The sequence below is a fragment of the Pipistrellus kuhlii genome, unplaced genomic scaffold, assembly GCF_014108245.1.
Source record: "Pipistrellus kuhlii isolate mPipKuh1 unplaced genomic scaffold, mPipKuh1.p scaffold_m20_p_35, whole genome shotgun sequence".
NCBI classification, from domain to species: Eukaryota; Metazoa; Chordata; class Mammalia; order Chiroptera; family Vespertilionidae; genus Pipistrellus; species Pipistrellus kuhlii.
The window spans coordinates 5,670,300-5,684,721 of NW_023425535.1; the positions used below are offsets into that span (position 1 = coordinate 5,670,300).

The 14,422-nt window shown below is 41.4% G+C and overlaps 1 protein-coding gene across 18 annotated transcripts in view; it reads right to left on the reverse strand.

Moving 5' to 3' along the window:
* CCSER2 (coiled-coil serine rich protein 2) overlaps nt 1–14,422 on the reverse strand; it is a 153,434-nt gene that overhangs the window by 103,968 nt on the left and 35,044 nt on the right. For 17 of the 18 annotated variants that reach the window (XR_004992058.2, XM_036461180.2, XM_036461179.2 and 14 more), the window contains one exon: nt 1,463–2,909. The exons of the other annotated variant lie outside the window; for it this stretch is intronic. Coding sequence is in view for 16 of the 17 variants with exons in the window: in XM_036461180.2 (XP_036317073.1) it covers nt 1,463–2,870 (1,408 nt within the window). In the remaining variant the exon portion in view is untranslated. The remainder of the gene's footprint in view (nt 1–1,462; nt 2,910–14,422) is intronic. 18 annotated transcript variants of the gene reach the window in all.

Consider the following 14,422-nt stretch of genomic DNA (forward strand, 5'->3'; position numbering starts at 1 on the left):
AGATAAAAATGTGATATATTATAGCAAAAATCATTAATAAATATAGCATTTTCTAACTTCTAAACAACAAATAAATCCAGAAGTAAAATCTCAAAAATAACCTACTGAAATGTTTACCAATATAAATAAAATTCACTGAGCCATCTTTCACTTCTGCAACATTTCTAGAAATGAAAGTAAAGCCTAATATTCCCTTAATAGCTCCTAATATATTTACATTTAAACGCTGGCTGGGAAACTCCTTCCCCCAGGAAACAAGTTCTGCAGGCAGTCATTCCTAACAGAAGATTCTCAGGCAGTCACAGGTTCTGTACATCTCTAAGTATGGCCTAGTGCCTTGACCAGGCCACATGCCTTACCCTTCAAATTGTTCTATTTTCAGACTATATGGGCACACAGATAAATTTTCTGTGGCTTTTAGTGCTAAGATAACCAAAAATAAATGTTTAACATGTGCCATCTCAGTTTCCTCAATTAAAAAAAATAAAGGTTTTTCTGAAAGTATAAACTATAGTTCTGGCTGGTTTGGCTTAGGAGATAGAGCATCAGCCTATGAAGTGAAGGGTCCCAGGTTTGATTACGGTCAAGGGCACATGCCAGAGTTGTAGGCTCGATACCCAGTAGGGAATCGTGCAGGAGGCAGCCAATCAATGATTTCCTCTAATTGTTGATATTTTTCTCTCTCTCCTCCCTTCCTCTCTGAAACCAATAAATACATATTCTTTAAAACATTAACTATAAAAAGCTTGCTATAACAAGAAATCTAAGTCTTCCATTAAAAAAATTAAAATTTCCTAGGATAAGAAAATTCTTTAGATTAGACATAACTGCTCATTTACCTTTGGTATAACTTCACTCTTTTTTTTTTAAAATATATTTTATTGATTTTTTACAGAGAGAAAGGGAGAGAGATAGAGAGCTAGAAACGTCGATGAGAGAGAAACATCAACCAGTTGCCTCTTGCACACCCGCTACCGGGGATGTGCCCGCAACCAAGGTACATGCTCTTGACCGGAATCGAACCCGGGACCTTTCAGTCCACAGACCGACGCTCTACCACCAGCCAAACCGGTTTCAGCAGTATAACTTCACTCTTAACAAATAGCAATGATTTACTACCCCTAAGAAAAGAGATGGTTTAAAATGGCATGCCACCTGTTGGAAGAAGTGGGGACAGGGAGCTTTTTGAAGTAGGTAGGAATAAGCCTGTGTGGGACAGCCAAAACAGAAAAAGGTAAGAAACTTTAGGATAATGTTTTCATTGATGTTATACATAAAGTGAAAAATAGGATGGGGAACAAAAGTCACAAGAAATAAAAATGTTGCCACATTTCTATTTTATCTAGATCCATCCTATATGAAATTGATAGTTTTATGGAATTAATCAGAAGATAATCCTAAATATAACTTCAGTTATATAATCTAGGAGAAAGCAAATAAACTTAAGGATATTAATATTTACCAGAAACACTTTTATCCATCCACTCATCAGCTTTACTGAAGGATTTTTCATTTTCCGTGGGGGAACCAAATATATCCATTGGTGGTGTATTTTTATGTTTTTCTTCTTTGTGAGAATTTTCCTCTGGAATTACTGTAGCTCTGTTGGAGTCTTCTAAGTCAATAAAATCATCACTAAAGTCTTCACTTAAATCATTCTTATCAGAAGATGACAAAGAAGATAAGGAAATGTCATCCACATCATCACTCAGGTATCTAATTTTAGCATCATGCTTCATGGTCTGGCCATTTTCTGTTCTATCACTATTATTTTCAATTAGTCCTGGGTCCTTGTTGGTAGCTCTGTCCTTAGCCAAAAGTTCAGTATCTTCCTCTACACATGTGCCAGCAGGTGAATTTTTATTACCATCAACTGTGATAGTCCCAGAAAATGGAGATTTGCTAGATTTCAGTAGAGAGGGATGGACCATCCTATACCCAGTGGAAGCTACACCTGGGCCATTTGATAACGCCAACTTCTTTCCACCAGCAGCATAAGGCCTATTAAATCCATACCCTAAATGTTCATGCCCATTGAGAAGTTCAGACTGCTGGGAATTTCTTGTTAGCATACTTGTCCTCAGAGGTATTCTAATGGGTAGATGTTGATTCTGATAAGGCTTAAGATCTGCAGCTCTATTGAAGGAATGTGATCTGGTTATAGATGAAGGTGGAAAGAATGAATTCTGAATGGAATGTGAAAAACTCTGTGACCTTACCATTTTTTCACAAGTAAGAGATTTAATATTATCTAGGGATTGTGCTAAGCTTTCTCCAGAACTGCTTCTGGTAGCACAGGAGTTTGCTCTAGGCCTCTGTATGCTACTAGCTGATCGATTTACATAAAACCCACTCAACTGCGATGTTGGAGCACTGACTAGAGAATATGAAGTCCTTCCTAATATTGTGCCTTTGGTGAATTTACCCAAACTGGATGGTCCAGACAAAGACTTTTGTTTTAATTCCTCTGTAGATGACACAAACATGGTAGATGGCTTTGCTAAGTTTGATGGAAAAGAAACACCTTTCATATCTCCCTTTATCCCATTTTTAGCAAACATTCCTTGAGCAGGTGGATGTTTTGCAGGATCAATTACTTTATCATGTGAACTTTGAGTATCGTTAGGTTCCTCAGCACTTGGTGCACTAAGCTGGTATTTAGCTGCTGTTCTCCAATTAAATGAATGGGATGATGGACAATCAGAGCCATTATTTTTTATGTAACTTTTGATGCTGCTAGTTTTGGAAGTTCCCAATAAATTAACAGGTGTCCCAGTTGGCATTGGCTGCAGTGTACTTCTTACAGATTTTGTTCCATACTTTGGCAACTTGGAACCCAAATATGTCTTGATTTGTGTTTTTTCTTCCATGAGCTATAAAGTACATTTGTTCTTAAAATTTGACAGAATCTGAGGAGAGAATAAAAATAGATTAAACATTCCTAAATAAGGATAATTATATTGATTGTTACATAATATGAATGCATCCAACCTAATAAAAGAGTAATATACAAATTAACCATAACTCTGCTTCACCAATAAGACACGCCCAAATGCTAATCAGGCATGAGTATGCAAATTAACCCAAGATGGATTCGGCCACAGAGAGATCAGGAGGGAGGCTTGGGTTTCCCCTGCGATGGAGGACACCAAGCTTTCTGCACACCCTGGCTGGCCCAAGTAGGCTACAAAGTTTCAATTATAGAAGTTAAATAAATCCCAACAGAAATGGCTGCCACCACAGAACAAGCAGAAGGCTTGGCTCCGCTCCCGGCTACAAAGTTTCAATTGCAGAAGATAAATAAATCCTAGATACCAGGGCCTCCACTTGGGTCGCCAGGGGGGCATGGCCAGCCTGCAAACCACCACAGGCCCCTCACCCAGGCCACGCCACACCCCAAAGGAATCCCCACCCACCCTGATCCAGGACACCCTTTCAGGGCAAACCAGTTGGCCCCCACCCATGCTCCAGGCCTCTATTTATCTAATGAAAGAGTAATGTGCAGATTGATCATCACTCCAATACACAAGATGGCTGCCCCCATGTGGACACAAGATGGCCACCACATAAGTTGGTGGGACCAGACCTGCAAAGGAGGGCAGTAGTGGGTGATCAGTCCAGCAGAGGAGGGAAGTTGGGGGCAAACAGGCTGTCAGGGGAACAGTAAGACATCAATCAGGCTGACAGGGAAGTGGTTAGGGGGTGATCAGGCTGGCAGGCAGAAGTGGTTAGAGGCAATCAGGAAGGCAAGCAGGTGAGCAGTTGGGAGCCAGCAGTCCTGGATTGTGAGAAGAATGTCCGACTTCCCATTTAGGCCCGGTCCTGGTGGGATCAGGCCTAAACAGGCAGTCCCTCGAGGGGTCCCAGATTGAAGAGGGTGCAGGATGGGCCGAGGGACATCCCCAACACACCATACACGAATTTCATGCACCGGGCCTCTAGAATTCTTACATAATTAAATGTGGCAAAGCCCAAAAGCTACTCATGATTCTTATAAGACTCTTAATGAACACTTTTATAAACCTAGACTATGGATGATAGCAAGATCAATAATAAAATTAGAATACCAAAGACTATTAAAAACAGCAACAAAAAACATACTTCTATAGCATATCTTTTAATTTTTACCCAAAATATTTTTTTCACTTTGGGTACTATCTCCTTTAAAAACACTAACATGTGATTTTTTTTTTTTATAAGCATACATTATCTTATAGGGACTATAATACATTTTTTTAAACTTTCATTATTCAAGTCATTAGAAGGATGTAAGAAAGAATACAATAGCCCCAAAAATCTGATAGCATTAAAGGCTGAGATATCAGCTGTCATTTTAAAAAAATATATTTTATTGATTTTTTACAGAGAGGAAGGGATAGGGATAGAGAGTTAGAAACATCAATGAGAATCATCGATCAGCTGCCTCCTGCACACCCCTTACTGGGGATTTGCCCACAATCAAGGTGCATGTCCTTGACCAGAAACAAACCTGGGACCTTTCAATCTACAGGCACCTGACACTCTATCCACTGAGCGGAACCTGTTAGGGCTCAGCTGTCATTTTAGGCAACAATCTCAAAATAATTTTTATCCAGTAATATAAATAGACTCTGTTTAGTGCCAGTGTAAGAAGTATAATGATTTAATAAAGTTGATTAGTCCATTAATCTGAACCTTTCTATTTTAAAGGTAATACAATAAACACAAAAAGGTTAAATGCACACACAAAGACATAAAACTAGAAACAACGTCTTCTATTTGAGTAACTGTTTAATAAATTATGATATGACATATGATGAGGTTAAAAAGATGAGATAAAAAATATTAAAATGTTTACCCTAACATTAAAATACGGTCATTATATGTTTATTGCAGTTATATACAAATTTTATAAAAGCATACCCAAGAGAATGCAAATGAAAGAAATATGCATGCTTTAAGGTCATTGATATTTTTAAGCTTAGTATCTTATATTGTTTTTAATTTGTTAATTTTATTTAGTTAAAAATTTGGTTCCAAATCATCCCTGACCTTTAGAATTATCAGTTTTAAAGTGCATATGTGTTATGTCAAAAATAATATTTAGGAAATCACACAGACTTTCAAGTAAAGATGGTAGGCTGAAGCAGAATCATCGAATTTCCTGTCCCCAATAACTAATAAAAAGGAAAAATACACATACATATGTATGTAGGTGTGAAAGTGTGTATTTTTTTTTTTAGCCAAAAATCCAGCTGGTCTGGCCACGTGGCTCAGTTGGTTGGAGCGGCATTGTGTGCACTGAAGGGTCATGGTACAAATCCTGTTCAGGGCACATACTCCAGGTTGCGGTTTCAATCCCCAACCAATCGATATTTCTCTATCACATCCATGTTTTTCTTTCTTCTGTCCTCTCTCCCTAAAATTAATGGAAACAGCCCTAACTGGTTTGGTTCAGTGAATGGAGCATCGGCCTGTGGTCTGAAAGGTCAGTCCCAGGTTTGACTCAGGTCAAGGGCATGTACCATGGTTGTGGGGGCTCATCCTCAGTGGGGGATGTGCAGGAGGCAGCTGATTGATGTTTCTCTCTCATGGATGTTTCCAACTTTCTATTTCTCTCCCTTCCTCTCTGTAAAAAATCAATAAAATATATATATTTTTTAAAAAATAAAATCAATGGAAACATATCCTCTGGTGAGGATTTAAAACAAACAAACAAACAAACAAAAAATGAACAAAAACCACCAGCTGCAAACAAGAAACTGTTTAAACTAAACAGCTGTGGGGGGAGGGGAGGGTTACTGGAAGGTAGAGAAATTGAGCAAAAAAAGGAAAAAAAAGAAAAAAATTTCATGGATAAGGACAACAGTATAGAGATTGCAGGGGGAGAGGAATGGATAGAGGAGGGTACAGAGGGGATCAATGATGATGGGGAAAATTAATTAAAAAAAAAAAAAAAAAAGAGCCGAAATCGGTTTGGCTCAATGGATAGAGCGTCGGCTTGGGGACTAAAGGGTCCCGGGTTCGATTCCGGTCAAGGGCACGTACCTAGGTTGCAGGCATATCCCCAGTAGGGGGTGTGCAAGAGGCAGCTGATCGATGACTCTCTCTCATCGATGTTTCTAACTCTCTATCTCTCTCCCTTCCTCTCTGTACAAAATCAATGATATATATATTTTTTAAAAAGTTAATAAACTAACGATGGTGACTCACATCCATTATTTAAAAAAAAAAAAGAAGAAAGAAAGAAAGTAGTGGCCAGAAACATTCTGTATAGTATGCAGTATGGTCTGGCTCCTATCCTCGCCTGATTACATTTCCTGGAAGCAATAATGAGAAAAATGGGTGAAGGAGTAAACCTTGAAAATTTTAATAACTATCTTCTAGTTTGGATAGAAATATCCAATTTGGCATGGACACCAGAACCTGTTTAATTCCAAGTTGAAGGAAGGGTCTGAGCCCTGAAAAGATACTACACCTCAGCAGGGTAGAAAGAGCCAGGACAAGATACAACAAGTTCTAAAGACACAGGAAGGAGAGCCTAAGGCAGAGCTATCCCCCCAATACCACCTATTCTAAACAGAACCACACCATGCTCAGAAGTGTAGTCAGGGGGTCCAGTGAAAGGAGGAAACAAAGTCACAGCTAATTAACCCATAGTACCTCAGAGCAAACATGCAATCTTGTCTTGTCCGGCTAAGCCTTTACCAAGATAAGAAGGAATGGAATTGTTTCTCAACTATACAAACAAGGGGTGAGAGGAAGGGGAGAAACAAAGGACAATAGCAAGAGAAACAAAGAAAAAGCCCAATCTGAAAGAAAACATAAAAATGAAAGTGAGGAAATCCCCAGTGAGTTCTGTGGATGGGAGGGCCACATGCTGGCCTGATGGCTCAGGGGAGGCCTGCATGGCAGTCTTGCAGACTCTATAAAGTCCTCACAAAGGATGATGGTCTGAAATTAAAATAAAAGCAGTGATGATGGGTAGTCACTCCTAGGGCTGTATCTTCCCAGACAAGCTCAGCCTTTACCTTAACTGAGCCTGTTATCTGGCTTTTTGTTTTGTTTTTTTCATCTAAGATAACATATCCTTGAAATGTCTGGGTAACTTGTAACTCCCCTTTTTCTGGACCCCTTGGGGCACAACCTAATATGCCTGGGCACAGAACAGATATCACAAATTCCTTCATTATCATTGCTATCCTGTTAGTTGTTGACTGTTAACTATCCTGTACTCACCTAAGAAATGTGTCTATCATTTTACTTTCTATCCAATCCCAGAGGTTCTCCCCGCCCCACTCCCAATGCCGTTTAGTTTTTCCCACCTCCCTAATCTATTGCCAATGGACTTCATGTTGAGGTCAGGGCCAGGGCACATGCTGGTGTGTCAGTCCCTACATGGGGACATGCAGAAGGCAGCCAATCAATGATTCTTTCTCATATTGAAGTTTCTCTTTTCACCCTGTCCTTTCCTCTCTGAAATCAATAAAAATATATTTCAAAAATGTTTAGGATCATTGTGTTTTTGATAAATTAACTTTTATATCTGTAATTTGACTTTCTTGATCCCTGTTAATATTATATGCTCTGAAATTTACTTTGATATTAATTTAATCTTTCCAGATTTGATTTACGTAATCACGGTGTCTTTCTAGCTTTTTACCTTTAATTGGCCTGTTTCTTTATATTTACAATTAGTTTATTAGAAACTTATAGAATCTAGCATTTTTATCCAATCTGGTGTATTGGGATCATTTACATTTAATGTCATAACACTGTGGGGGTTTTTTTCATCTTGGCTAACTGTAGAAATTCTTTCTTCGATTTATTAATGACATTAAAAATATAAGAAATTCCAATATGCATTCAAAGTTATAATCTTGTCCACTTTATGCAGGGAATGAATTAGACTAAAGTCATACAATTTAATTTTCAGGCTATTTTGAAATGCTTAATGAATTAAAGTATAATTACCTATCTGCTTAATAGTCTGTTTTTCATTAGTTTTTGAAATGTATTCACTTTAATTATTAGTATTTTACATTTTAAAATATTTTTCTTCATTGTAAGTGTTCAACTCTTTCTGAAGGTTCAGTTTCTCTCCAACCATAGTGATGATTTGTTATGACATTATATCAGCTTTCTCCAAGTTCAAGATGAATTGGGATGTATGTAACTATCACTTATTCAAATGTCAAAAGGGGGGAAAGAATTCAGTGCTAAAAAAGACAAGAACCTTATTTTTAAAGTTTCTTCAACTTTTTTGGTGTGTCATGTTACACTATATAGGTATAACTAGATGGCTTACAAATTTTCAGAACAGTTTATATTGAGGAGAAAACTGGTCTTACAAGGTGTATCAGGTCATAAAAACTGTGAACAGTGCACTGCCCTGGGGGGGGGGGGGGGAGGGATCATTATCGCTGGCCCCAGGACAGATCATTGGATATGGCCTGGGGACCCCCAAAACCTGGGAGCCTTCCTGTAAGCCCACAAAAAGGGGCAGGACCATAACTGCAAGACAAAGACCCCAGAAGATTATAAAAAGTGAAGTCCTCTGCCCTAACCAATGTGGCTCAGTGGATAGAGCCTTGGTCTGTGGACTGAAAGGTCCCAGGTTCGATTCAGGTCAAGGGCATGTACCTTGGTTGCAGGCACATCCCCAGTAGAGGGTGTACGGGAGGCAGCTGATGGATGTTTCTCATCCATGTTTCTACTCTCTATCTCTCTCCCTTCCTCTCTGTAAAATTCAATAAAATATATATTTTTTTAAAAGTGAAGCCTTCTGTGTTTCTTCACTCTGATTTGGAAATTATTCCCATAGTCCACTAATATTAATAAACGGGGTCCCTCCCGTTCTCTAGGAAACATGATTGGTATTTCTTTGATCTTCTGCAACAACATAACCCACTCCTCCTTTGTATAAAACAAGGTGAACAAAAAACACCATTCTCTGGAGCAGCGGTTTCCAACCTTTCAGACCGCACGGACCACCTGTTGGCAACCACTGCTTTGGAGCATTATCCCCAATTCATTGAGATTGTGCTTCCCGGAAATTGTTGGCAGAGTGGCTCACCAAAATTTCTTTACAGGTTTGAATGTTTTTACATTAATACTTCTTTGTAACAGAAAACAATCTACTGAGAACATACATTTACTAAAGCAAAGCCTCAATGACTGAAGACGGCTGCAGAGAACTGGAGGCTGCATGCACTTGCTCCCAGTCAGGGCGTGGGTTTACAGCTAACATACTGCACAATCAACTTGAGAAACCAAGAGAAGTGTAGCTAAATGGACATATCTCTAAGGAGCACTGAAGAAACAACATATAGACTAGCAAGAAGGGAGTCGTGGAAAGTTGGAGCCCTTGGAGCAAGTGCTCCAGCTGAGAAGCCCAGTGATATTGCCTGCAAAGCTCCCTCCCCTTGAGATGTGGGGTCTCAACACCACGCAGGGGTCCCAAACCCAGAGCAGCAGAGAGTGAAATAAGAGCCCACATAACGTATTTCATAAGCAGAGGGAACCATAGAAACCACCCTCCCAGTGAAAGAACAGCCCAGCGAGACGTTCCCTCTGGGGTCTGACTTCTGGAAAGGCTGCACTGCAATGTTCAATTCATTGAGGGGCCTGTGGGCTGCACAGCAATGATCCTGAAGGACCCTCTACTTTCCTGAAAGGCATTGTGCAGAGCCGCAGAGTGACTAACCTGCTTGGCTTGGGGAAATAGGAAAGGATTCTCCCACCTCAGGTGCGAGGTTGGAACCTCTTCCCTCACTTGTGGAATCTCCCCGACTACTCAGTCCTGTGGGGTTAGCGCACAGAGGAGCAGGCAGGTTGGGGTGTGGGGCCTGCACTGCGGAGAGTTGAGAGGACTAGTGGAGCTGGGAATGTCAGCCCCGTTTTGCTGAGACTAGAGCTGGGAGAGGTCTGAGTCCTGCACGGGGCTGTTTTCTAACCCCTCCTGCTTGGACCTGTGGCATGCGGACACTGATTCCACGCAGAGCTGGGATTTTTGGACTGTATCCCCTGAGAAGACTTCTGTCGGGAAGATGGATGAGCAAGTGTTGGGCTTTGTAACTGCGCTGTTGAGAGGCTGATCTGGGTTCTCTGTGAGTTCAGCCAGGCAGCCTTGGGAAGTCGAGATAGAATCTGTCTTCCTGTCCTTCAGGATGCAAACCCCAATCCCGAAACGAGGCTGGTTTGGCTCTGTGAAGTTCCAGATATCCCCAATGGGTTCCCTCACCAATCACAGTTCTGTGGGGGAAGGGGAGCAGCTCAGAACGGGCCATTTCAAGTGTGGGACCAGGAGGGAGTGCTTAGCCCTCCTGCGAGCTGGGCTGGCAACATCCTCACCCAGAGATGCTTTTCCTCAACCCCGAGCCCAGGGCAGCTGCAACTGCTCCTGCAGAGAAGACTGCAGGCAGAGCCAGCCTGAGCCTGCAGCAGGACACCTTAGGGGGAACGAGAGTTGAAGTCTCTGGAAGAGACTGAGGAGTTTGGCTTTGAAGCAGAAACTAATTTCCACTCATGAAGTGCTTGACTGTAATATCTAAGCGGGGCAAGACACTAGCCAGAGCTAGGCTAGCCTGGGTCCACTCTAAAGACTTTGTTCTGGGAGAGAACCAAGATGGCGGCCTAGGTAAACACCTTAGCTGCCGCCTCGCACAACAATTTCAAAACAACAACTAAAATCAGAACGGACATCATCCAAAAACACAGGAAAGCTGGCGGAGTGGGAAGTCTACAACTAGAAAGGAGAGAGGCTCACGGATTGGATTGGGAGCCGCAAAGCGCTGAGGTAGGATGACGCGTGCACAGAGAGGAAATGAGGCCGAATGCCTGGCTGGTGGGAGGGGAAAGGAAGCCCCCGATTGCACTGAACCCTTTCCGACTGTACTGAACTCCAACCCCGGCCGAAATTCCGTGGACCCAGGCTCATAAGGGGGGAGTCCAGACTGTAGAGGAAGGCACCTGGAGACTCCGAGACTGGGAGACTGAGGGAGCCAGGAGCTGCAGCGGGCAGGGTCTACAGTGGCGCACGAGTGAATGCGCACAGAGAGGTCTGACCCCGGAGGTTGTCACGGCCTCTCTATAGTGGAAGGAGTCAAAAGCTCCAGACTACAGAGACCCAACTCAATTCCAGGAGAGACCTTGGGGCACCCACACCTTTGCATGGGGAATCTGGACAGTCAGGTAGAAACTCAGGGGAGCCATGGAAGGCAGAGGTCAGGCGGAAACTCAGGCAAGCGCACCAGGGCAGGGTTGACAGGAAGCCAAAACTGTCAGCTCAACCCTGAGATTCCACCCCATCCAAGCTAAGCGCAGAGGCTTTTGCAATTTTGCAAGTCTGATCCTATAAGACTATCTATAATACAGAAGGTATTCCAGAGTAGACACAGGTGATACTTATATCCAATTGGCCTGAAGGTCAATTCCTCCCAGGGATACTAACAACAATCAAGACTTAACTACAACAAGACTGTACACGCAGTCCACAAAGAAGAGCACCAAGAGGTTTACCTCGGGTAACTGGGGAGGCCTACCCACTGGGCCATATAGGGCACCAAACACACAAAGCCATTCCTATCCACTCTGGGAAGCAGCGAAAATGCCGAGACAAGGAAACAGATCTCAAACGAAAGAGATGGAGAACAAAAGACTGGATATAGAGTTCAAAACCACGGTTATAAGGTTTTTCAAGAATTTCCTAGAAAAGGCTGATAAATTTAATGAGGTCCAACTATTGGATAGAAATTAAACATAAACTGACCAAAATAAAAAATATTATATAGAGATCCAACAGCAGACTGGAGAAACACAAGAATCAGGTCAAAGATTTGGAATACAAAGAGCCAAAGGACACTCTTCTGGAAAAGCAAGAAGAAAAAAGAATCCAGAAAGTTGAAGATAGTGTAAGGAGCCTCTGGGACAACTTCAAGCATACCAACATCAGAATTATGGGGGTGCCAGAAGAAGAGAGAGTGCAAGATACTGAAAACATATTTGAAGAAATAATATCAGAAAACTTCCCTGGTGAAAGAAATAGACTTACAAGTCCAGGAAGCACACAGAACCACAAACAAAAGGAATCCAAAGAGGACCACACCAAGACACATCATATTTAAAATGCCAAGGGAAAAAGACAAAGAGAGAATCTTGAAAGCAGCAAGAAAAAAAGTTAGTTACCTATAAGGAAGTACCCACACGACTGTCAGCTGATTTCTCAACAGAAACTATGTAGACCAGAAGGGAGTGGCAAGAAATATTCGAAGTGATGAATAGCAAGAACCTACAACCAATATTACTGCATCCAGCAAAGTTATCATTCAGAATTGAAGGGCAGATAAAGAGCTTCACAGATAAGAAAAAGCTAAAGGAGTTCATCACCACCAAACCAGTATTATATGAAATGCTGAAAGGTATTCTTTAAGAAGAGGAAGAAGAAAAAAGATAAAAATTATGATCAACAAATACATATATATTCAACAAGTGAATCTAAAAATTAAGTGAATTAAAAATACGAGGAACAGAATAAACTGGTAAATATAATAAAATCAGGGGCAAAGAAAGGGTGTGGATTTATAATTAGCAGAGGGAAAGGAGTGTGGAGGGTTCAGGAAGAGACTGGATTAAAATCGTACAACTATGGATGAGGACAATGGTGGGGGAGAGGGGGGAGGGGGCAGAGGGTGGGGTGGGAACCAAATGGAAGGGAGCTATTGGGGGGGGGGGGGGGAATGAGAAACAATTGTAATAATCTGAGCAATAAGGATTAAAAAAAAAAAAAGAAAAAGACTTTGTTCTGAAGGCATTGGAGGAAGACCAGGCAACTTCAGGGGGAAGGAGTAGCTGACGGTGGAGGCAGAGCTCAAGGAGCCTCAGAAGCACCACAGACCTGCCCCCAGCTCTAAGCTAAAAGAAGTCAATTCATTTACATAGACTGGTCCCTCCCATGAACACACAGGTCTGGCAGAGGCAGACACAAACAGTGAACAGAATGGTGACTACACACAGGCAGCCCAAGACCAGTTACATACAGCATCTGACAGCAACCTGCTGCATCTGAAACCCAAAGGACTCACAAACCATCACAACGAATGCTAGGCCTCAGACCACACCAGAAATCCAACCAACTAAACCATCAAATGGCATGCCCAAAGGTGGCCCAGTAAGCCCTGTCCTACTGGGAACAAGCCTGCCTTGGGGAGAAGCCCAAGTATACCATCACACACATGGTAATAAAGGTTTACCTCTAAAGACACCCAGCCTGAAGGGTTAATGATTGTGCCACTGAGCCCATCAAGACACCTCAAGACTGCACCTGCATAGCAGTTTACATACCATGGTCGGAGGTGAGCCTCATAGTGACCCAGCCTGAGGGTCGATCTCTACCAGGAAAGGGCCATCAGCAATCAAGGCCCAATTACAACAGGAAGGTCCAAACAAACCACATAAGAGTCACTCCTAGAGTACCCAGGTGAAGAGATCAAGATTGCACTTCTGGAATCTACAAGTCATCCCTCCAAGACTGGGATTCATAGAATTACTATCTGAAACAGACATAAACGCAGAGACATTCAAGATGGGGAAATAAGTCCCTAATGAAAGAACAGGAGGAAACTCCAAAAAAAGAGCTAAATGAAATGGAGGCATGCAATTTATCAGACAGAGAATTCAGAATAATGTGAGAACAGCAGCATGAAGGATATAGAAACCATGAAAAAATAATCAGTCAAAAATGAAGAATGTCATATCTGAAATGCAGAATACACTGGAAGGAATTCCCAGTCAATGGGACAAAACAGAGGGTAGGATCAGTGAATGACAAGACAAAATAGGGGGGAAATCACTCAAAACAGAACAAAGACAAAATAATTAAAAGGCAGGAAGATAGTTTAAGGGAATGTTAGGATAAAATGAAACTTAACATCTACATCATAGGAGAAGAAAATGAACAAGGGACAGAGAACCTGTTTGAAGAAATAATGACAGACAGGTTCCCTAGCCTGGTTAAGAAAAATGTGACAAAAGTTCAGAAAGCACAAGGTCCCAAACAAAATAAACACAAAGAGACCCACACCAAGACACATCATAATTAAAATGGCAAATGTTAAACACACAGAGAAAATCTTAAAGGCAGCAAGACAGAAACAGTCACCTACAAAGGAGTTCCCATAAGGCTATCAGCAGATCTCTCAACAGAAGCAATTCAGCAATTGGCATGAATATTCAAAGTAATGGAAAGCAAGAACCTGAAAACAAGAATGCTCTTTCAATCAATGCTATCATTTAAAAATCTAAGGCAAAAGTAAAGAGATTACTAGACAAAAGTAGACTAAAGGCATTCATTGCCACCAAAATAGCATTACAAGAGAGATAGAAACAGACATAGCATTAAAAAATGGCAATAGCTTCCTATCAATAATAACCTTAACTGTAAATA